Source organism: Camelus ferus, chromosome 34 (genome assembly GCF_009834535.1).
Source record: "Camelus ferus isolate YT-003-E chromosome 34, BCGSAC_Cfer_1.0, whole genome shotgun sequence".
NCBI lineage: Eukaryota > Metazoa > Chordata > Mammalia > Artiodactyla > Camelidae > Camelus > Camelus ferus.
Window position 1 is genome coordinate 21132805 of NC_045729.1, and position 24987 is coordinate 21157791.

General features: G+C 47.8%; 2 protein-coding genes across 7 annotated transcripts in view; one reads left to right on the forward strand and one right to left on the reverse strand.

The window, feature by feature from the left end:
- Window positions 1–239: 239 nt before the first annotated feature.
- On the reverse strand, window positions 240–16949 carry ATP6V1E1 (ATPase H+ transporting V1 subunit E1). The gene is made up of 9 exons (XM_032473051.1): window positions 16792–16949; window positions 12935–13000; window positions 11144–11253; window positions 10688–10754; window positions 6446–6535; window positions 5809–5877; window positions 3748–3842; window positions 1640–1727; window positions 240–750 (listed from the first exon to the last, which is right to left on the reverse strand). Exons 1-9 carry the CDS (start codon window positions 16822–16824, stop codon window positions 688–690), a joined length of 681 nt encoding a protein of 226 aa, XP_032328942.1. The 5' UTR covers window positions 16825–16949; the 3' UTR covers window positions 240–687.
- Window positions 16950–22162: 5213 nt separating this feature from the next.
- BCL2L13 (BCL2 like 13) overlaps window positions 22163–24987 on the forward strand; it is a 44301-nt gene continuing 41476 nt past the window's right edge. The window contains exon 1 of one of the 6 annotated variants that reach the window (XM_032473045.1): window positions 22163–22846. The gene's annotated coding sequence lies outside the window, so the exon portion shown is untranslated. The remainder of the gene's footprint in view (window positions 22847–24987) is intronic. The other 5 variants (XM_032473044.1, XM_032473046.1, XM_032473043.1 and 2 more) reach the window with 5 other exon arrangements.

Consider the following 24987-nt stretch of genomic DNA (forward strand, 5'->3'; position numbering starts at 1 on the left):
AAAACTAGTAAACTGTCTCCTTAACTAGGCTGTCAAACCCTCCAGGGGACCCTTCTGGGTAAGGGTCTGGTGAAATGAGGATAGGCCGGGACAGGGAGGGTTCATGGTTCGGGTACTGACAGTGTCAACCAGCAAATGCCACAGGGACTTGAGAAAGGCTTCTTTTCTAGACACCTCAGCGAGAACTTCACCTCTCAAACCACAATGGTTAGTGCCTCGCGTGATAAATCACAAGGACACCCACGTACATTTTGTTTAATAAATAATGAAGCATATCCATGGCTTGACTTTAACTCACATCTACAGATGAACAGGTGACAGAGAAGCTGCTGCGCTGGGAGGGGCACGGCCCCACATGCCCGTGAAGCACAAGGAGCAGAGATGCAGCGCCAGGGCCCCGCACCGCCGCCCTTGAGGCTGGACGCCGGAGCAGAGCGAGCGGAGGACTCGGGGGCGAACTGGCACCACAGCTGAGCCCCCGCCCTCATGCTGCGGGACCAGCGGGGGGGTCGTTACTTTCAGATGCGCTAGAGGAAGGGCTCCGGGTACAGAAGTGAAGCTCACCCACGCTGACATGAGCCGGGCGTCGGCCACAGGGGGCATCAGTGGACAGAGAGGACAGTACAGGAGCAGAGAGGAAGCCTCGCACGGCAGAACGGTCAGTGGACGAACGCCGCCTCAGCGGGCTCAGTCCAAGAACTTCCTGTTGGCATTTGGACCAAACAAGGCTCCCCGCACCTCTGGCATCATCTGTGAAGACACAGGCTCCTTGTCACCCACAGCGGGCAGGCCACCAACCCACCGTGGCCGGAGGACACCAGCAGGCCAAGTACTCACCCCACGCACGTGGCGGGGGCCTAGGCCAGAAACTACGTCTGGGGCCCAGACTGACTGCTTAAAGGGCGCAGACAGATGGACCACTGAGGTCGCGCCGTCTGAGGCTGTGGTGCAACGCAGGCAGAAGAGGTGCCTCAAGCTACAGCCGTGACACCCACACCACCTATGCTTTCTCTCAGCAGGTGTCGAGGGCCTGCTGTGCACCCGCAAGTCTATGCTGCGGCACCTGCCAAGTCAGCTGGAGAATCCTGGGGGTTTAACCTCAAAACTCCTGAGGCTGTGCCATCTGACAGCCACCAGCCGCACGCGGTTGTGCGACCGAGGAAATGAACTTAACTCTTCCTTTTACCTTGTTTAATGAGTTTATCTGCATGTGGCTCTGAGGTGAGTTACCAGAGGACACTCCAGGTCAGAGCAGAGGACCACACATTGGAAGAGGCCCCGCACCGAAGTTTCCTGGCTTCTCTCCTGCCCTCTGGGAACAAAGAGCTGAGCGCCCTATGCTGGTTCCTTTAACAAGCAGTTACTCAGTTCCTGTCATTCCTGCCCAGAAAGAACTCTGGTAAACCATCTTTACATGGAGTCAAGTCCTAGACAATGAAACCCTGGTCTGACTCCAAATCCCCCCCTTGTAAATGGTGTCACCTCAGCAAATGCCTCCATGGGCCCGGATCCCCGTTCCTTTTAAGAAAATGGCAAAAAACACAGAACAAGAGCAACAACTCCAACACCAGTGAAGGGACAGGTTCTTGCACCAGCTCAAAGCAACCGGAGACCACCCAGTGAGAAGTCCCACACGCACCTGCTGGGCTATGAGGTCCAGCCGGCTCTCGAGGGTGTTGGAAACCTTGATTTTGCGATCCCCGTTACAGATCTCAACGCCACCAGCACTGCAGGAACACAGGGAACAGCAACACAGATGTGAGAAGCACAGACACACATGGCAGCATCGCCTCACTCCCTGGAAGGAGAGCAGACGTGTGTGTGGAGGGTGAGCACTGCTAGGGGCCCATAAACACAAGCAGTAAGCCTGAAATTAATTAAAACGCTTCTGATGGCTTGAGGGACGGATGCTGACAGTAGCTGTCGTTTACTGAGTGACTAAGTGCCGATCTGGCTCGATGTAATTCTAACCACCAGCACCCCCGGCCCCCGCGATAAACGAGAAGAGGGAAGATTTGGTCCCAGTGTGAAAATCAATACAGAGTCCTCATCTGTTTCTTAAAGGCCCAATCCTGCTAATTGCCGGGGAGTGAGTACCACTCGGACAGAAGGAACTATCCCAACTAGGGGCCAGACTAAATCCCACTCCAGCCAGACACCTCCCTTCCTCCAAGCTTCCAGCTCTTGAAGGTGGTAAACAGGCCACATTCTATTACAAGGAGCCCCAGGGAATGACTTTTCTACATTAGAATTTTATGGTATCAAGTATTTCTGGAAATAAGCAGGCTATGAAACAAAGGCCGGGAAGGGTTTTTTGCAAATTTTCTCAGGAGGATGTTCATGGGCTGTGAGGTGAGCACCTTCCCTCCCCACCTCACCTGTCTTCCCTTCTCTGAACAGTCGGACGCTGTCCCCACGAGCGAGGGCAGGGAGGGCAGAGGAAGGTCTGCTGTGCGCCTGGTGCTGCCCAGACGCACGGCCCAGGGGTCTCCACAACTCTCATCCGGGAGCAGGGAGTCGCGTACCCTCACCACTTTACAAACCAGGAAGGGCTCACAAAGGGTGGATAGACAAAAGGACCAATTTACTGAATGAAATGACAATACTGAAAACTCCACTTTAAGTCTGCACAGTCCTTCATCTGCAATTCTGAATTTCAAAGAGCTCTGAAAACAGAAACATCCAATTCACGCGGCTCCCAAGCTGGGCTGACCGCCAGTCACTTGTCAGCAAAGGACCAGCGAGCCCTTACCTGCCTCAGACCCTGCCAGGAGGGGCCGTGGCACACAGAACGTGCCGTCCCCTTCCCAACGCGCAAACTCAAAGCATCTGCCTCAGGTTTCAGTAACCGTGGTCCTGACTGGAACCTACCGATTACCAGACCCTGACCTGCTCAGTCTCCACCCGCTGAGTCAGTGTTGGGCCCGGAGCCTGTTCCAGGTGCGGTGTCAGGTGCTGCACATCACCCTCTCACCTCTGCGTCTGAATTCCGTGAGGTGGGCGCTAGTGTCCCAATTTAGAGACGAGGAAATCAAGCCTCAGTGAGACCGACTACCTAGTGCCACCTACCCAGCTAACACACGGCACAGCGGAGAATCAGACCTCAACCTGCCAGGAGGCTCAAGCTCACCCAGCTCCTCAGTTTACAACGCGTTTCCACACAGACGACTCCTCTCCTCCACACTCGATGAACCAAGACTGATCCTACTTCTCAGATGGCGGAACTCGGTCTCCAGGTCCCACAGCGGAAGTGGGCCTTAGAGTCCAGAAGTCCGGTGCCCAAGCTGGCCCAGGTGCGCACAGGCAGCGCCAGACGGGCGGGCGTGAGGGAGAGCACCCTGGGCCCCACCCCTGCCAGGACCCGCGCCGCCCATCCCGGCCACACCTCGTCGGCAGACTCCTCACAGTCACTGTCTGTAATTCTGTCCAAGGAATCTAGTCCTCACACACGAGCACTCGTCCTGTGCACCAGAATGACCGAGAGACAGTGGGCACGCCCCTCAGCATCTAACAGAGATGTGGGCCCGGCCTGAGTCCTGGGGACAAAGGTCGTGCTGCTTCTCTGCAGGATGAACTGAGGGACCCTGAGAAACTGGACTGTCAGAATATGTCTAGCTGGCCAAGCAGGGAGACCAACAGCCGGGCCTCTACCCTGAGGTGCAGGGAGTCCTGGAGGACGGGCAGGCCTGGTGGAAAAGCCGTCCTCAGAGCGAGAGGCTCCAGTGTTTAAGCAGAAATGCTCCTTACATTTCCTCAGGCAGGTAGGCTTCCTGGTCAATCTGGACGTCAGCGTCTCTTTTGGTGGCGATTCTGTACATAGGGATTGCTTTTTGCACTGCAGCCTGGAACAACAAACAAAAACACAATGAGAGGTTTTACCAGGAACTATGGAGCAGGTATTCAAAACAGCCAACCAAGCAAAGACGTTCCTATTTATTTTTCAAGTAAAAGAACAGATGCACTGCTGGTGGGTGTGTAAAATGGTGCACCTGCTGTGGAAACTAGTGTGGCGGCTCCTCAAGAAATTAAATACAGAACCACCACAAGGTCCAGTGATTCCATCTCTGGGTGTGTATCAAACAGACCAAATATCAAAAAAGTATCTGCACACCCATGATCACGGCAGCAGTGTTCACAACCATCAATGGGTAGAAACAACCTCAACAGGTGAATGAATAAACACAATGTGGTCTATGCAATCTGCCCTTAAGAAGGAAGTTCTGGCACTTGCTGCAATACAAATGAATCCTGGAGACACTGTGTCACATGAAACAAGTCAGTCCCAAAAGGACAAACACCGTACGACTCCACTTACAGGAGGCACCCAGAGTAGCCAAGATCATCGAGTCAGAAACTAGACCGGTGGGTGCAGGGGCCGGAGAAAGAGTGTTTAACTGGAGACAGTTTCGGTTCAGGGGGACAGACAGTGTAAGGATGGCTTCACAACAATGAATGAACTTAAAGCCACAAACCTGTCCACTTAAAAATGGTTACAACGGTGAATTTTATGTTATGTGCACTTTGCCACAATTTTAGAAAGAAATGAGCCCAGTGGGGGAGAAAACACACGGAGGTGGGTGTCTAGGCTCCCTGGGAGTTACTGCATGTGCAAACTCCCATCTCTGAGCAATACTCCAGCTGACACGCGAACCACACTTTCTCGCAGGAATGTTAGTATTTTCCTGACAACATGACTAGCTGAACAGACTCTCTCTCTCTCTCTCTCACACACACACACACACACACACACACACACACACACACACACACACACACACTCCTCTCCCTGTTCTCAGACACAGGGCAGCATCGTGGGGAGTCAGCACCAAGCTGGTTGCAGGAAAAATCGTCTTGGCACAAGGCAACACCGCAGGGCCATCTACAACAGGCTCGTCGGCAACTCAGACCTGCCCCCCAGGATGGCAATCATCTTGGTGATGTCTGGTACGTCCAGCTGTTCTACAGGTTCACACGCGAGGCTGTCAGCACAGACCTGGGTGCAGGCTACTGGTGTGGTCTGTAGACTTGAACCACAATTTACTGATAGCGGAGCCCAGGGGAACGCACACCTGTTCTCTGGAGGCAGTTTTTTTTCCAGGGAGACAAGTTACTTGGGGAGACGACCTCTATTACAGAACGTATTGTACATGTATTAATTTATGATAAATGTAATTGCTAAGGGGCTAGGTACTCACATCCCTGCCTGAAAGCAAGCTACACGGAATAAGAATTTTAACTGAAGAGCAACCTGACGACACAGAATCTGAGCTGGGGGTGGGGGGGTCCTTCTATGACCTGAGGCTCCTTCCACTGCCACAGCCTGTGTGGACCTGCCACAGGGCGTGGGCCTCCTGGGGCAAGGGCCCCTCCCTCAGACAGACATGGAGGAGCCCGAACGCTGGCCTCTGGGACTGCAGGTGTGTTTTCTCGTTCTGCTGGGACCCACCTTCACCCTCCAGGCACAGGAAGACGCCGAGGCAGAGCCGACCCTGGCTAGCCTTGGAGGGCTCCGCCCTTGCAGGTGGTGCTGCCTGTCTTTTTTCTGATCTGGTATGTGTTGTTTTTATTGAATTTTTCCGAAGATGATTATTAACACAAAGTCTTCAGAAGATTAGTATCACAAAGAGAAAGGCAGCCTGATTTAAGACAACATGTAAGAGCCTCAGGTGCGCTTAGGTTAACACCTAAGACAAGCTGAGACCCCGCTCACCCCCACGGGCCAGCTGAGCCGTCACCTGCTTGAGCGCGCACTTCATCCCTGACATTTTGATCTTTAAAAACAAAAGATTTCTTCTTTAAGTTCTTTACCTTGACCAGAGGGAAATCCTGTTTCCTGCAACGAACGATCATTCGGGGCTCCAACAACTGGTACAAACCCTATTAAAGCACAACCAAATGCAATTAATAAAAAATGCAAACTATAAAATAAAGCAACAGCAAATAAAATGTCTTTATAATTCTTTCATCTAGTTTCAAGGGGAAACGGTCCCCTTGAGAGTTCCCCAAAAGACAGCATGCAGAGTGTGAGAACACGGAAAGAACTTGGTACCACTAGCCAGATAAATATACCCAGTGTTCTGGTGGAAACAAGATTCATAAGGGGGTCTGTCTTCCCTTCATCAACCAGGGTGAGGACAACTATTGTTATTCACAGCTGAGCAGCAGACAGTATAAATTTATACAGCCTGTGGTACGAACCACAGAATCTAAAGCAAGTATTTCAGTGGTGAAATCAAATTAGGAAAGTTTACAGCTGGAAGTTGTAAAAGACCAATGAGAGCATCCAAAGTCTCACTCAACCAGCTGGACACCACCGTCCCCCCAGGCATCTCCCTACTAGACAAGGAAAGGGGCGCAGGGGAGAACACGGAGGAATGGCGCGGGTTTCTGCTGCAGCTCGTCAGTTTTGCAGGAACTGTCAGAGGCAGGTCTGACCTACAGTTACCTGGAGGACTAGTCCATCCAGCAGCACTTGGTACCTGGTTGTATCTTTTACCACGTTGCTGAGTCTCTGTTTTGCTTCATTTAGTAGGTCCTATAGAGAACGGAAAAGAAAACGGTTATCTACCTACCTGGGCAGTTAGCCCAGAACCCACGTGAGGCCAGCTCATGCCCAATCACTTCTCAGTTGATTGGTGTTTTCATTCAGTGCATTCGTGCACGTGCGCTAAACCAGATGCCGTGCTAAGTGCACCGGTATGAGGGCACTAGACGCACCATCGTGGCTCCCAGGGAGCTCAGGAAGTGCGTGACCAACACAGCAAGGGCCACCTGATGTGGATCTGAAAGGCAAACTGTTGAGACAGTTATGCAAGATGGTTCCACTTTTTACTAGAGAAAAGACAGAGTATCTGGATAGAGAAAAGTGGCCCCAGTATCTGCCTGTGGGGGCGGGGCTGTCAATGACTTCAGTTTTCTCTATGTGAGTGGGTATTTTCTAATTGTCTGTAACACGTGGCTTCTATAATAAAAGTAACTGAAACAAACATTACAAAGGACTATCCGGAAACAAACCTCATGTGGTTGGAAATTCCTCACTAAGTAATAAGCACACACCAGCTCACTGGCAGAAAGAGGCTCAGGCCGCAGAGGGATGTGGAGTCCTGACAGCCTTCCATATGTCTAGTGTCTGCTTAACATGCTCTTCAGAGTAATTTTTGGGATTTAATCGGAGGGAGAAGATACATAGAGGCCAATCAGAACTTGGGGCAAAGAGAGGGCGGAGAGAAGGAAGTGGCCCTTTATTTGGTTCTGAGAGTCCCCCCTGACCCTCACCTCCCAGGAACCCCTGCTAAGCAGCACAAATACACCAAGATTAAAAAAAAAAAAAAAAATCAGGAGGACTCACTTTAAGAGCCAATTAAAAAAAAATTCAATAAAAAGTAAAATAGACTCAAAGACTTGAACAGCACCACTCAGAATTTTATCACGGTAAACAGTAAGAAAGGTGGCCTTTCACATCCTCTAGAGACAAACCTTGCAAGGAAACAGAGTTCTGTATATGACAACTAAAAACGTCCCCCCACACACACCTTCATGTGAAGCCTGTTTCTAATGCACTAACAGCAAACTGAACATAACAATGCTGTTCACTGGTAATGAATAGTAATTTTCATTGGTATTTTAAGTATAAGATTAAGTATAAGACTACACCACTTGTTAAATGGAGAAAAAGTAGGAGTATTATAATTGAACTTTAAAACACAGTTTTAATATACTAATTAAATTTTTTCCCTAAAAATCACTTACTACATTCCACACTAAATGATTAAAATTCCGAGGGAAGTTTGCAAAATTCTAGTTTGCTTAAAAAAAAAAAAAGATACAAAGTGCACGTTCACGGCTTCCCCGTTAAGACCCAAAGCAGAAGCCGTTTCTAACAAGGACTACCCAAGAGAAGAGCCCAGGCAGCAGCAAGACACTGTCACCCGAAGCCCAGCGCCAGCCGGCGGGCAAGTTTCCCTAAACTTACCAAGCAAAACCAGGTACTTTCAAAGTCAACAACAAAATGTCCAAAAGGACGTTTTCCTCCTCTGGACATGCAATCACTAGATGACCGTCACCTTCTGTTTCCCACGGGCAGGACCGTCTCAGTGGTTATGTCAGGCCGGCGCTGTCTGAAGGCGCTCCCATGGTAACTGCTACCCTTTTCTACAGAGTGTAAACAGCTTTCAGAATTTCCTAGTTCCTGGGAGTCTCAAGAGAACTCAAGAGCCTCTAAATCCCTCAGACAGCAACAGCCACCCTCAAACATTCTGCACAAACCAGACTAAGGCACCACAGCAAGAAACATTTAAACAGCAATTCACTGCCCCACGGAGACCCGGATTCTGTAGATGGGACTGTAATTCTGAGTCAGGCCAGAAACTAAAAAAAGTGGTGACAGCAAAGACTGTTTTCTGAACTTCAAAGAAGACTATTAAAAAAAAAAAAAGTTCCTGATTAGAATATAGAAATCTCTATAATCAGAAATTGACACATTGTAACTGACTATACTTCAATTAAAAAAATTTAAACATTTTGATTTAAATATACCTCAAAAATTAAAATAAAGCTGCATAAAAGAAAAACAAAAGGAAATCTCGGGAAATGGGGCTGGGAGTATGAGCTGTAACAAGGTCCCAGTGAGTCTTGTGCCCTTACCGTGAGACAGGCCACCCAAGGGCCACCTGACACTCCACTCCCTGCACAGTTGCTCATCCCAGGCCTCGGTTTTCTGTTCACCCTGCTCCCTCCACCCCGTCTCCAAGGTAATGAATGAGTCTTTAAGGTCACACTCAAAAGGCTACAATGTAGACACACTCTCTTGTCTGGAGAGCCAGCAGGACACAGGACAAGTGCAGGCATGCTCTGCACCTGGAGCAGCTGACGGCCTCAGGGAGGCCAGCCGACTAGGAAACCAAGTACAAGCATGAAAACTAAGAAGATCAAGTTAGTACTGAAAACAGATGTTTGCGACAATTTTGGAGGGAAGCAGATAATCCTGGCTCCTCTGGGGTCCACAAAATTTGGGGAAGATACGTGTGGTATGACTGGAACTGCTGCTTTGGGTTTCAAAGTCAGGAAAAGTAATCCTTTTCTTCTAGCCCACATCTTGAAGAAAATGATGGCAGCGCTGGGCACTGGCACCAACAGTGGGGAGGGTGCTCTGACCACCCAGGCCTCTCATGAGAAGGCAGGGTCACCCCGGAGGGGTTGGGGTGGGGCGAGGGAACTAACACTTCTTACACCAATACCAGAAGCCAAGCATGAAGACAGGGGACTTGGATGTGCTCTCATTATATCCTCACAAGGACACTCTGAACCAAGCACCATAATTAATATACCAAGGAGGAAAGTTAAGGTCAGAAACAATTCACCCAAACGCGGCAGAGCCGAATTAAAACCCAAAGCTCTTTCATGACAACCACCAGCATGTCCCTCAAGCACAGACTGTTATTCTAAGAGCAGCTTATAAACCAGGGCAATCAATTTAAGGTGCTAAAGGAATCTGAAAGCCCTGTGAGGAAATCGACCACTGCTTACTGAGACTCCACACTGGTGAGGAGGTGGGCAACAGCTGTCCTGAGCTACTGTTCGCAGGCAGCACTGCCACAGAAAGTGCTCTAGGCCTCCTGTGTGTCTGCAGAGGACGGGCACCCCCTGCCGTGCCCAGCAAGGCAAAGCAGCAACAGAGGCTCCACTTCCTGCACTCAGGTGTGTACAGGGTTCATGCGCATCGGTCCACACACTTAACATCCTCATGTCACTTCCAGCTGCAGGCCTCCTGGCCCCTCAGAGCACTTCTAGGAGTGATCTAGTCTAGTTCTGCTCGGAAGAGCCTGTCCTCCTGACCTCCCGCTTTGTTAATGGACACATCACTCTCCTAGGCAGCCAGGCCAGGATTTGGAGGCAGCCTTGGAAGAGGCGGAGAAGGAGGAGTCAATCAGTAGCCAACGTCTGCAGAGTCTTCCTATAAAACGCATCACCACTGACACCCCATTCAGCTCTCAGTGCCACCATCCCAGAGTCATGTAACAGGAAATGGCATTTTACAATATGAGTTTGTGCTTCCACAGTCACCTAAGAAAACAGTATGTCTCTCGTTCAGTCAAGTTTTATATTTTTAGTTTTTTGGCTTTTCCACATAGGTCCTTTTCATTAACATTTATTCCTAATTGGTTATTTTCAGCACATAGGGAAACTATCAATTTCTCCATATTCTTTGGAGGTTTCTGCCCTCTTCCTTGGATGACAATATTTCCCAAGTGGTTTCCTTGTGTCTAACCTCTCCCCTGTTAAATTGAGACTACACATTCCTATCAGGAACCTTATTCACGGTATTTTTCAGAAAATACAACGGAAACTTCAACAACTTTCTGCTGGAAGCAGGCAAAGGTCTTCACTCACACTCAGGCCGACCTTTCCATCTCACTAGTTCCACTGCCCCCAGACCCTGTGCAGTGCACCCATCATGTGCTGTGTGACAGGGGTATGCATGCTGCTACGTCAGTGGGTCCTCGAAGATGGGGCACAAGTCTTACTCATTTCTGTATTTATTACAATACCAATTACAATGATTTGCTGACCAAATGTTTCCTCTCTAAAAGTCACTTACCAACTCCTTAATGTTAACTAGTGAATTCTCTGTAACAGTCAGATGAATAAAAATTTTATAATTCTTTAACTACAGGGATTAATTACTCACTGTGATAAGGTCATCTCGCGCTCTGAGGACTTTGAGTCTCGCCTGATTCATCAAATTGGACATCTGACTGCAAAAGGCAGAGACAAGCAGCATCAGCACAGCTTAAGCCGTCCCCGTAAAGAAGTGCGCTGCCTCCCACACATGTGCAAAGTCTTCTCTTCGTACAGACCCCAAGGAGAACCCCTGAAGTACACCCAGCGGTCCCCACCCACTCACTCTCAGAGACAAGCAAGCATTCACTGAGTGCTCACCCAGCGGCAAGCACTTTCACATCTGCTATTCCAGCTTTGTCTTCCCATAATCCCGTGAGGCTTCCATTTCCACAAATGAGGAAAGATAAGTTAAGCAACTTGATCAAGGGTAGATAAGCAGTGAGGGGTCCAGTTAGGACCAGGACCATATCTGCCCGACTCCAAAACACTCTGTCCTCTGGCCCCACTGATGTTCAAAGCTCACATTTTCTTCTGCTGCTCAATCTGCTTCTCCTTCTTCTCGTAGTACTCCATAATCTTCAGCCTCTGGGTCTGCACAAGGCGGCCTTTCTCAATGTTGAACTCCTCTTCTGCCTACCAGGGAATTGATTATTATTAATTCATTATACAGCTTCTGACAAATAGTTTTATTTTAAGCAGCTGGTGACCAGGGGTACTTGCTTATATTCACCCCATTTTTTTAATCTAAAACAGGAAACGTACTATGACTTGTCTTCAAAGATTACTTCTAATTTATTCAAAAAGAAAAGCCAGTGATTTTCACAAGTGAACTGGAAGACTAAAAATTTAATCAAGGGTAATAGTACCTAGCACCAAAGTCACAAAGAATATAATCAGAAAGAAGATTCTGTATGTGAAAAAAAATTATTATGTATTTTAAATGTAATCCATTTGTTTAATAGAAGGCTAATGAAAAGGACACAGAATTAGAAGAAGATCTGGTCAAGTAAATTGGGCCAAGTAATCTCAGTCTTAGAGTCGTCATAAAATAAAAAAATAAAAACAGTATTCTTTCCTCATAGGTCAAAATCTAAGTCTTTTTAAAATTATAAATGTATCAGTTTTATTACTGCTAATTATTAAGCCATCACTTTTAAAAAAAGCTATCAGTGCATCAATTGTCTATGATTTTTTTTTCCTACGATTTTCAAGCAGTAAGAAATTATGACTTTGGTAGCTAGTAAAGTTGTTGATTTGTATGTTTAATGCTTGGCACAGGTATTTGAGCTTTCATATTTTACAATAAATTCCATAAAACAAAAATAAAATAAAATACAATAAATGCCTAGTGGCTTACTTCTATAGCTATCACAGGAAATAAGTCCAGATGATGGTGTTATAAGGTAAGACTACTTTAAACAGGAATGCATTTACCAACTGAAACAGAAGTTCTATATTTGTCCCAGACAGAAATACGGGAACCAGTCAAACAAGAAACTGTAGCACTCCTAGGGCCAGCAAAGCAATAGTCTTTTCCGAAGGGTGGGTTATAGCTCAGTGGTTGAGCGTGTGCTTGACATGCACGAGGTCCTGAGTTCAATCCCTGGTCCCTCCATTAAAAAATAAATAAACCTAATTACCTCCTAGCCACCCCCACATCCCCAAAAAAGTCTTTTCTTCCTTAAATGATAAATTACTCAAATAGTTCAAAAGTTCAGAGTTTTAGTCCTAGACACCAGACACATACCTTTTTAAGGCTGTATTGTAACAAATGTAACTACTATAGAATAAATCAAAAGGACAATGAAAATAAAGGGTTAGATGACATATTCTGGCCTCTGATTACGCCTAGAGAAAAGAACAGCTTGATATGCTGCATATACACAACGTGCAACTCAAAACACCTATACAACTTCTAAATGCTGTCACTTTTGTGATGAACAGGGGCTTTCGTTTTAGACCTCATATACTTCCAAACTATTTTTTTTGCAACAATCACAAATTAATAAAAAAGCAACATAACAACAACAAAAAACTACACCCTCCCCTGACCAACTGTCATAATTAGCCGTAGATGCTCCACGTCTGAATATGGATCCCATGAGAAAAATCAACCCACCCTTTACTCTTCCACTCCCTATCATAAACTTTCAGGACACTTACTGACAATCAGAATGTTCAGAAAGGAAAATTTACCTTTAATGGTAAAGAAAGATTCTTAGTCCCATGCAATACAACTTTACTAATTACTATGTAGTAAAGCAAAACAATACGAAATGGGGTAACTTCTTAAACCTAGAAAATGTAATCTTACCTTCGCGTCTATTTCTTCTGCCTTCTCATTGGCTTCTTGTTCAATAAAAGCCATCATGTGCTTAATCTATAAGAAGGAAAGGTTATTCTATTTTTGAAGATAAGAAAGTGTCTGTCTTTTCTGATTCATTCAACAATCTTTTTTTTTTAAATCTTTTTTTAAAAATTGAGGTGTAGTAATCATTTATTGAATGCATTTTAGGTGCCAGGCACTGTGTACAAGGATAAATGAGATAATTTCTGTTCTCGAGTAATTTTCAATCTGGAATTTACTCTGGGAAATGGATCCGATGCAATATTCAACAACAACCAGTACACAGAACATGATCCTGCTCTCAGGGAACTTCCTCCTCTGAGGGGGAGGAGGGACTGGGCACACAGCCTCCTCTACTCCCTGCCTCCTTCATCCAGCACCTTCTTCTCTTCTCCATCTCTATCAAAACCTATCAGAGTTGTCCATGTTCCTTCAACTCTCTTACCTCCTACTCTCAACATACGCACGGCAATCTGACTTCCGCCCTCTCCATGCCGCTCAAGTCACTCTCGTAAAATGACAACGATCTCTTTGTCCTCATCCTACCGGCTCTTCAGTGTCTGCATATGTTGACTGCCGTCCCTTCTGAACACTCTCTCCTTTGCTTCCATGACTTCCTTCCTCTCTTTCTCAGTCTCCTTCAGGGTCATGCTCTCCTTCCTCTGCCTCCTAGAGGGTTCTTCTGGAGATCTTACTCATGGGAACTGAAGTTCAGCGCACCCAGTAAAGAACCTGGTCCTCTCCTCCCACCCTGATGCTACTGGAGGATTAGCACCAACACCCAAGTCCGTCTCCTCCCTGACTGCAGTGCTCACCTCCAGTCACCAGTCTTGTCACTTCTCTAACAGTGCTTTAACTTGTCTGCGTCACTCCATCTTCCTCTTGCTCCCTATCTAGTCTGCTCGACCCTGCAACCAGAAAGGTCCTGTACAGATGCCTCTCATCACAGCACGCTCCTCATGATAAAGGGTGAAGGTTTCAGAAGCTACATGATCTGGCCACTGCTCACCTTTCCGGCATCACACGGACATTACCTTCACCACCGACCACTCTTCACACTCTTAGTTCCTATCACACTAAATTTATTTTGGTTTTTCAGTTCCTTGAGCTCACTGTTCTTTTCAAACACACCGTTCTTTCCACTTTGAACACTCTTCCCCCACCTCTTCACCTACCCAACTTCCAGACCTCAGCCTGTTTATGTCACCTCATTTGGAAAATCTTTCCTAAGCCTCTCACTGACATGCACCTGGGACGCTCTGTGCTCCTCCACCTAAACATGTAATCCTAACTGCTTGCTTATGTGTCCCTTTCTCAACTAAACTATAAGGCCAGGACCTACTAAAGGATTTTAGATCTCTGGCTGTAACTGGAGAATAAACTCCCCCAAAGACTTCTGGGTGGGGCTTGGGGCGACTGATCCAATTTATACTTGTAAGTGGCATACTGTCTCTAGTGACAGACGTAAAATATCCCCAAATGAATATGCTACACAAACAACACAGCTAACCAAGCTCACTGGTAATTTACTTCACAGCAGCTTCTACCAGAAAAGAATGATGACAATTAAAAAGAAAAGGCAGATGAAAAAAATTTCATGTAGGACCTCCAGGTTATTAATTCATTTTGCTTATGAATTCTCCCCATAAAGGGAAACTCCACGGGTACTTCTGCAGCTCTGTAAACCCCGGACACAGACCACTGCCACCACAATGGGTGCTCAATAAACATTCAGGAGCCAGTGAGAATCTGCCGGGAGTGTCAAGCCTTTTTAGGCGTCCCAAGTACTCTTTAGAGTTTAACAATCTGAAAACAGTTCCCAGATTCCTCCTTTAACACAAAAATACCATAAATCTAAGGTACACATAAGTGTACAGAAGTGAGTTAAGATTTGTTTCACAAGAAAGTGAATATACTTAAGACCACTGAATCTGTCACTTCAAAGTGGTTACGAAGACAAATTTTCTTGTGTGTTCTATACGATTTTAAAAAGTGGGTTAATGTTACTAGTCCTGTTTCCACCCAGAGAAGCTGCTTTTGTAACTTTCTTTTATTCAAAAATAAAAGGTAAATACCAAAAACCAAAAAAAAAAGAATAAAATAAAATAAAAGTGAATTAAGAATACAACCTCACAGCATCAAAGTCTTAAGGAAAACACGTTGATTTCAGAAGGGAAGTTTTGTGGGTTTTTTTGGTCAAAATTCTTAGGAGTTATCCTACCCTTGTGGAGCCAAAACAATTATGACCATCAGAGCCTATTTTATAGGGGATATAGTATTTATAAACTCTCAAGCCTTGAAAAACTGGAGTACCTAACCCAGACCTACCCTGTATAGAAAAATCACTGTGACCTTGCTAAAAGGACCCAAACCCCCCATACCTGTGCAGTGTGTCTGTGTTTGCAGTGAGGAATGCTACCCCCATAGGTTTAGTTTGAAGTCAACACCAAACTCAGTCTGGAATTTTAAAAGTAGTTTGAATACAGTAATCAACACAGGAGCTTACAAATGCTACCAGACACATCTGGCCTCTAGAGGTGAACCCCGATTCAAGCCTGCACTGTCTGCCCTTATCACCCGCACTGGGCCCTCTGCTACCAGATTTTACTAGATCAGCACAGCCCAGAGCAAAGCACACTAATTCCAACCCCGGTCAGAGAAGCCCGTTTACAGTCAACAAGAGCACATTCTGCCTTTAGAGTCCAGAGAAAGTCACCCCCTTCAGGACATTTAACTCCACCCCTAAGGCAGAAATACCTGCCTTTTCCAAAAGTACTTTTCTTCTTCCTGCTGAAGCTACTGGATTTCACGGGTTTTTCGGAGTCAGATTCTTTTGAAAATTTGATGTAATAAGTGACCGTACTGTACTCCTCAGACAAAAAAGCAACATATATAAATACTTTAATACAGCGACGAAGAAATGAGAAGATTCATGAGCGCCTACTGTGTGCTTGGCAGGTGGCGGTCAGCGCTGAGAATCCAGGACACACGCACCGCCCCGAGGGCGCCTACACGGAGGGTGCAGGGTGCGGAAAGGAGACTTCACGCTTCCACTTTAACGGAAGGAGAACGTAGTTTGGGTCTAGATTCACTGCTTTACTTTCACAACGTGTTCTTCCTGGGGAAGCCTTAGTTTTCAACATACCATAACAAGAGTAGGACGAAGGAACTAGAGCAAGGAGAGCGCTGGAACCATAACTGTGTCCAGCAGACCGCGGAGGGCAGCGCGTCGAGTTTTTCCTACAGCACAAGTCAGAAGCAGCAGTGACTAACGCTCAAAACCCCCACCTGTAAGAAGGGGGTGAGATTTCCTAAACTTCCCCACAGGTGCTATTTTTGTTCCCCTTTGTCATGAGCCACCAAGATGAAGAAACGCCACCCTTCCTAAGCGCGTATCAGGTTGCGAATAAAACGCAAGTGTATTTTCAAGGAAATGGAAACATCCAAGGAAAAAACATCGTACTGCTCATTCTAGAAGATTCACGAGGCAGTGACTGTGCGTTAGTCAGAGTTTTCCTAGAACTTCGGGGAGAGGGGGCGCCTTCCCCAAGGCGGGTCCGGGCGCCTGCCGCAGGACGGAGGACGCGCTCCTGCTCCCGCCACCGGCGCCCGGGGCCTCGCGCCGACGCCTGCCTCCCGAGAGCCGCGAGGCTGGAGGCTGGCCACACGCCCGCAGTCCGATCAGGGCCCCGACTCGCACAGCCCCGGCGGCTGAGGCGCGCGTTTCCCGAAGACGGGGAGGCCCAGCCCGCAACGCCGCCGCGGGGCCCCTCCATACCCAGGGCGGCGCCCGCCCGCCTCCCGGGGCCCAGCCCGGCCCTCACCTGCTTCTGCACGTCGGCATCGCTGAGGGCCATGGTGCAAGCGACGCGAGGCGGCGGGCGGCCAGAAGGAGATCAGACGTGACGCGAGCGGCAGGCGAAGATGAGCAGCCACCCCGCGCAGCTTCCGACCTCCTCCGTTTTGTGGGCGCAGCTTCCGGTTCCTGCCGGGGACGCCGCTCGGCTCGGCCAATGGGGAGAGAGCGGCCCGGAAGTCCCGCCCCTCCCGCCCTGCCCACTGTCCCCGGCCTGAGATTTCTCGTGACCTCTCGCGGCCGTTTCCCGGAGCAGCCGGCTCTCTTGCGGGAAGGAAGTTCGCTGAGCCTTGCAGCCCTTGCGTTCTTAGAACAGTTTCGTGCTGCGCCAGCCAGACTTATTGTTTGACCCTCCTGACCGTCATGGAAGCAAGTGCACTTTACTTGTGAAGTTTTATTTTGGGAGCAGTTTAGGCTTAGAGAAGAGTGGACCTTCTTCTGCCCTGCCTCACTGCGGCCCGCGGGCGGGTGACCACATCCCCGCCAGCGTCCCCGGTGTCCGGAGCCCCCTGTCCCTCTCTGTTCAGAACCCCATCTCCCACGCCCGCGGGCTAGTTGTGTCTCCCAAGTGACAGTTTCTCAGCCTTTCCTTTTCGGTGACCTTGGCAGTTTGAGGGACCCCTGGGGATCTTCGCCGGGTTGGCCGGGGTGGTGGGTTTGCGGGAGGAAGAGCGCAGAGGGCAAGCGCCTTTTGCAGGAGACCACGACGAGGGTTCACGCTGGGCCCAGGGCGTCCCCCTGCCCATGCTGACCTTGCTCTCCTGTTGGAGCAGTACTCAGGTGAAGCTACTCCCCCACCCGTGCGTACTTCACTCCGGAAAGGCGTGCCGTGGGCAGCCCACACCCGAGAGTGAGCACTTGTGCTCCACCTTCTTTAGGGTAGACTACATAATTTATTCGGAATTGTTCTGAAGGTGCCTGTGCATTTTTCAACATCATTCCTAGGATCCACTTAGAGGAACTTACTCAGAAAACTAGGGCAGGGGTGGGTAGGGTGTAGCTTAAGTGGTAGAGCACCTGGGTTCAACCCTCGGTGCCTCCACAAAAATAAAGTAAGCTACCTTCCCCCCAAAAAATAAAAAATAAAGAAAATTAGGGCAGAAACTCCCCGACCTGTTTGCTTTGCGTCCCCACTTTATAAAGGCAAAAACCTTTAAAAACGTATTTTTAGGATAGATTCCTAGTAGTAGAATTCTGGGCCAAAGGTTAGACACATTTTTATTACTACCTTTTTATTTTGAAGAAATTTTTAATATAAGTTGTAAGAATAGTGCAATGAACTTCCTTCACCTAGGTTCACCAACTGTTAACATTTTGCTATGTTTGCTTTTATCACTTTTATCATATACGTATATATATGATTCATGACTCTAAATAGTTTAGCATGTGTTTCATAAGACCAAGCGTGTACATCAATCAAATTCAGGGAATTTAACAAGTCCACGTTCAAATTTTGCCATATGTTCTACTAATATCCCTTGTAATATTTTTTTTCTCCTTTGGGCTCGTCAAGGTCACCTGTTGTATTAATTATCTTGTCTTTTTAGTCCCGTTTAATATGGAATAGTTCGTCAGACTTTGTCTTTCCTGGCAGTGAGATTTCTGAAGAATACTAGACATTTGAACTGGCCATTTATAGAAAGTCCCTCTATTTGGTTTTGTCTGATAGTTTCCTCAGAATTACAGTCAGGCTGTGCATCCCGGAAGGAGTACTGCACGTGAGATAGTGTGTCCTCAGTGCACCGCATCAAAAAGCACATGTCAGTCTGCCCTTTTTAATAGGAATGGTACAAACATTTTTAAGGCTCTTAATACATGTTGCCAAACTGTTGTCCAACTGTGACAGTGGACAGTGTTCTTTAGTGTATGACAAATTGGTACACATATTTGAGGAAACTGGAAATGTTGCGTAAGGGAAGGATTTAGCCAGAGGACAATAAAACTTAACAGGACAATGCAATCCATGCAGTTGACCTCAATTTGATCAGGATTCTAATCACCTGGGCTCAACCAGATGCTAGGCTTGTTTCTCTCATCTTGTTAGTTTTCGCTTTAATGACGTCACTCGTTACCATCCCAGGAGACAAATCTCCAGTAATGCGTGTCCCTCTAGCATCCCTGGGTCAGGAAGAGGTGGATCACCGTCCCTCCTCCCTTGTATTTTTACAATGTTCTGCAAATAACTGGGCCTGGGGAGTGGGAGCAGCAATCTAGTAAGTCTCATCATTTATGAAATCAGTGTCTGGAACAGATGTTGCACTATCCAGGTCAACCTGCTTTTGTTTTTTGGGAAACAGTGTGTTGATTTTTACTATTTATTTGTTATTATGTTCAGACACTGGAAAGTACAGAAAAGTAAGAAGAATAATTCAAATGTTCATGTATCAGGTACTACCACCCAGAGTTGACAATTAACATTCCTCACACTTGCCCTCATTTTTTAAATAAAAGACATAGCCTTACAGGTACAGTTAACATCCCTTTTGTGCAGGTTTCCTGTCCCCCAGGTGAATGCTCTTTACAGCTAGTTTCTGCAGTATTTTGCTGAGTCACCAAGGAACAGGCCAGGTGCTACCTGGTAGGAAAGTGGTAAACTTCACAGAGTGAAGCTGGAGTGAAAAAGTTATTATGAGTACATGCAAAGATTAACTTAACTAGTTAGAGTTTTCCAAATCCAGTTTCCTCCTATACTAGCTTAGGACTTGTAAAGAAGTTTTATTAAAACTTTTCAGATAAATCCCAAAAATGCCACTCCCAGATAAGCCTATTTTCTTATGGCTTCACCAGAATTGCTGACCTAAATTCCTGCCAGGTTAGTCACAGGGAGATGTTTTGTGTACCTGCTCCCAAGCTAAGGCTTGTCTGTGGTTTACTTAGAAACTGAGTCAGCAGAACAGATAAGCCTTCAGTTTGTTTGCTGGAGAGGACACAGAGAGACCAGAGGTAAATGCAAATCATCTGTCTTTGAATTAACTTCAAAAAGAAAAACAAACAGTAGCAGAAAGTCGTGAAAGCCCAACTTAGTTGTCTGCACTTTTTACCCCTTTCCAACCAATTTCACACACAGCAGAAAGCGATTTAAAACCTAGGTGGCATCTAGTCACTCCCCAATTTGTAGCCTACCCACCAGGAGCTCCCAGGGCTCTGAACACCTTCGGCAGGGCCCCAGGGGAATCGCCCAGCCCCGCCCCATTGCTCCTCTGCCCTTTCTCACCGGCTCAAAGGTTTACTGATTTCCTTTCAAGCTTTTTACAGAGGTTCTTTTCCTCCACTTGCCCCTTAGCTTGTTTTTTATTCTTTGGGTCACAACTTACAACACCTCGTCCTGGAAGAGAGCTTTCCATCAACACCTTCCCCTTCAGTTTTCTATTCCTGTACCTTGTTTGCTTACTTCTTGCCACAATTTTCATCTATTCTTTTTTCATCTTTTTGATCTGGTTTCCCAATAAAAATGTCAACATCACAGCAGGGACCACATCATTTTTGCCAACATCCAACACACTGCCTAGTATGGTAGCAATATGGGAAATGGGGCGAGAGGACAGGTGTGTCCCCGGTCTTGGGCGAGGCCCTGGGATGTGTCCAGCTAATTGAGGGAAAAGAAAGAATTCAAGGGAGAGCCAGAGCTGAGTAAAACACTTATTCAGAGAGATGCACCCTCCATAGAGACTGCAGGCCAGCTCAGGTGAGAGAGGCAGGCCTAGGAGATACACACTCCCTAGGCAGAATGCGGGCCACCTCAAGAAGTGAGAGGTGGTGGCCTCAGAGTTAGTGAGATCCACCACAAGGTGTGGGGGTGTTTAGCTTTTATGGGCTCAGTAACTTCATATGCTAACAAGTGGGAGGATTATTACACTACTTGGGGGAGTGGGCGGGGATTCCCAGGAATTGGGGCACCGCCTACTTCTTGACCTTTTATGGTCGCCTGGAAACTATCATGGCCCCGGCAGGAGTGCCATTTCCCATGCTCCTTCATACAGTGAGCCTGCAATGAAACTCAGGGTCTGCTGGAAGTCGAATCTTCACTTGCTGTGTCATTCTTTTAATGGTTGTGCCCTGCCCCCTTCCCTGGTGTCTCAGCAAGCATTCAATAAATAACTGATGAATGAGAATGAATAAAACGAGTGGAATCTAGAGTTTAGAATTTATAACATCAGGCTGCAGTCTAGGACTCTGTCACTCATAAGATGTGTTGGGAAAAAAAAAAGAAAACCCAAACCCTCCAAAACCATGAACTGCTTGTGATTAAAGTTAAATAATTTCTGTAAAAGGACTATATTATCTTGATTTCTTTCTTTTTCAGATGGAGGTACTGGGAATTGAACCAAGTACCCAGTGCATGCTCAGCATGCACTCCACCAACTGGGCTATAACCCCACTCCCAAGGACTACGTTATTTTACACCACTTGCTGAAGAGACCATCGCTTTCTCCTCCATTCAGTGTCTCTGTTGGAAATCAATTGACCATCTTGGACTTTCTGTTCTGTTCCACTGACCTTTAGGCTATCGTTGTGGTACACCTTCAAAAAATTAATAAAGGGAAAAAAGCAAACCTTGAAACTGAAAGCAATCTGAAATTTGTCTAACCATGTACCAAACTGGTAACCTAATTACACAGAATTATTTCACTTGACTGTTCTTGAAATTCACATACAATAAACTGCATAGTCCTACAGAGGACAACTAGATGATTCCTGATACCTGTGTGATCACCACAATATACAGACTATTTCCACCACCCTAGAAAGTAAGTTCTTTTCTAGTCATTCCCACAGTCCCTGGCAAAAGTTATATTCCTGGGCAACAGTGCTGATTTTCATAACCATGGATTAATTTTGCCTGTTGGTGAAATTCATATAAACGGAATCACACAGAATGTACATCTTTGTGCCTGGCTTCTTTCAGTCAACACGATGCTTTTGAGATTAATCTTGTTACATATACCAATGGTTCATTTTTGTTTTATTTCTGAGTAATTTCCGTTGTATGACCCTACTGCAAAAAGTCAACGTCTGATAAAAGATGTAACAAACAAATGCAATGTATGATCCCGGTTTAAAAAAAAAAACTATGAAAGCCATTACGTGGGCAATGGGGGAAATTTAAATGGCCTGGCTACTAGGTACGACTAGGGAATTGATCGCTTTCTTAGCGCAGCTTCTTGTCGGCAAATCTCGGTCTGGTTTCACTCTTAGCCGCAGCGCCCGTTTTCTCACTCAGGCCCAAAGCCACCCCCACCCCCACCCCCACACAGCAGTTCGCGTTTCCACCGCTTCTTCCTCAGGCAGCTTCATTTCCCTCTCCGTCCTGCTCCCTCTCCCTCTCGCCGCCACCGTGTCGCGCGCGTGGACAGCCGGCTCCCTGGACTTGGCCGCGACACCCCAGCTTCTCACATTCCGCGGCAAGGGCGGCTCCTAGTGCGGGGGGCGCGGGGCCCAAGCGTCGGCGCAGAGGCGCCCCACCCGCTCCCACCCCCGGGGCCCAGCTCCCTCGTCGCCGCCGCTCCCGAGACTCCACGCCCGCCAGCCGGCTCGCCTGAACACACTTAAGCAGCGGCTGCAGCTGCTCCCGCGGCTGTCGGCCCACTCGGCACCCACACGGCGAGCCCTTCCGAGTCCGCCTCTTTCCCAGCGGTCCACGGTCGCCACCACCCGGAACCATAGAGCAGCTCCCCGAGAAGAGAGCGGACCAGGAGGGACGCTCTTCCGGGTCACGCCTGCGCCGAGAGACTTCCAAGCCTCCGTCGTCCGGGCTTTCGCTCGGGAGATCGGATCAGCTCTTTTGCACCGCGCCCGGCGCCCCGCCCGTCCTGACGCCGGCGGTGACGGAAGCACGTCGCGTGACCTCACCCGCCAACATGGCGGCGGCGGTAGATTAGGGCCGCGGGTCTGAGCTGCTGCCGCCGCCGCCGCCGCTGCCGCCGCCGCCGCCGCCGCCGCCGCCTGGGGAGCCTTTTGGGAGCAGCCGCCGCCGCCGCCGCCGCCGCGTCTTTCACCTCCTCTGGGGCTGGGGCCTGGGCCAGGTGAGGGGAGCGGGGTTGCGGGCAGGCCCCGCCGGTCCTCTCCCAGCTCCGCCCGGGGCGTCCCGAGGCTGAGGGCGCGAGGCCGTCTCGAGGCGGTGGCTTGGCCTCGGCGTCCCCGCGGCCCCGCAGACCGGGTCCGGGCTCAGGGCGCGCCGCGGGAGAGGGCACGGCGCTGGGCTGCGGCCGGCCGCTGCCCCCCTGGCCGTTCCTGGTCCTGTCCTCCCGCCGGTGCGACGCCGCTGTCGTCGTTCCTGCTGTCGTTTCATTTACTTGTTTTTCCACAGAAGTCCGCCTTCCCACCCTCGGAGGCATTCGGCTCACACTCGGCCGTTTTCTTCTGTGCTTTTTAATCCCCACCATCCCAAGGAGACCCCAAGTTTCCTTCCTTCGTGACTGACTGTGAAGGAAACTCCGGACTTTGAGTCGAGGCTTTAGCCCCGGTGGAACCCGGCCGCTTCTGGCCCGCGGCGCCGGGCTCGGCCCGGCTGTAACCGGTCCCCGCGCGGCGTGTTTCCCCGGAGCCGGCCCACCGTCTGCACGTGCGAGTGCTACACCCAGCTGACAGGGCTCCCCCGCTGCCTGCTTTCCTGCATGATGTGGAGCAGAACGAACGAGTCTTTTCTGCGAAGCTGTACGGTTTCGCCGGGAGGTTGGGTGCAACCAGAGCGGTGATCTCTGCCCTGACTTGTGTGACCTTGGATGAGTTGCCACACCCTTCTAGTACCTTCTTTTTTAATCCCCTAGAAAATCAAGCAAACGTTTGTGTAGGTAGTGAGCGGTTTAGACCTCACATACATTGTTGGGTAAGTAAACGTACACTGTAGGCACTCAGTACTCAATTTTGGGAAACAACTACAAAATAATGAAATATTTCAACCATTATGAAATAGCCTCTCTGGTCAGGTACATTCTCAAGTTTTGCCTTTTTTTCCCCCCAAATGATTCATTTTCTTGTGGAGGACTGTACCTCAGTAGTTGAATTCACTTGAAGGGTACGTAAGGTTGAGTCCACCTGGTTTTGTAGAGAAAAGTTGTGTGTTGCTACATCAGTCACTGTTTTCTACATACTTTACACGGTAAGATTTTAAGTGATTTGCAGCAGTAATAATTATTGTTTTAAGAATATATTTCGTCTATGAAATATTTTAGACAAACAAAACAGAAGTCTTAAGCAATCAGTATCACCATCCTGCTTTTTCCCCTGTTTTTCAAACATAATTTTGATACGTATCTTATTCCAAATAGATGGTCTGCATGAGTTCTTAATATATATTACAGAGTTGAAGGGAGGGGGCTGTTTTCAGAGTAGCTGGTATTTTAACAGCTTTATCGAGCTATAATTAACAGGTTAACATGTACAGTCAGAGTGTGCAACTGTCAACATAATTTTCATTATCCGCAGAAGAAACCTGGTACTCACTAGCTGTCATTCTTTATTCCCACTCTCCCCTACCTAGGCAGCCACCGTTTTATTTCCTGTCTCTATAGATCTGCCAGTTCTAAATATTTCACTTAAACAGGGTTTTCCACATGCAGCGTTTTGTGGCTGGCTCTTCTGCATCCATGTTGTAGCAGGCATCGACACTTCATTCCTCTCTATGGCCACATAACATTGCATTGTATGGGTAGGTCACATTTTTAAGTTCATCGGTTGTTGGGCAGTTACTTCCACTGTTCAGCTGTTAACCTGTGATGCTGCTGTGACCATTCACGTGCATATTTTTGTGTGGACGGTGTTTTCATTTCTCTCTGGCATATACTTAGGAGTGGAGCAGAGCAACTGACTTTTATGTCTCTCTTTTATGAAAGCTACATACATATGAGAAAGCTGATTAACTTACGGTGAAAGTCAGACTATGTTTGTGGGAAGTGAGAGTGAGGCAGTCCTCTGTAAGGACATTATCTGGGAGTGCCAGCTGCTGAGTGGAAATGTTTTTGGGCAGCTCTTAACACAAGATTGAACTAGCGTTTTCAATTAGGTGTGTTTCAGTTTTAAAGGGGTAGTGTACAGTAAAATACTTAGTGTCTGCTGAGTTGTAAAATGACACCTTGCTCAGTTTCATTTCTCAGGTAGACCTGGTGAATATTTTGCAATTTCACAATTTTTATTAGGGTTATGTAGCTTCTGTTCTTCTGGCAAA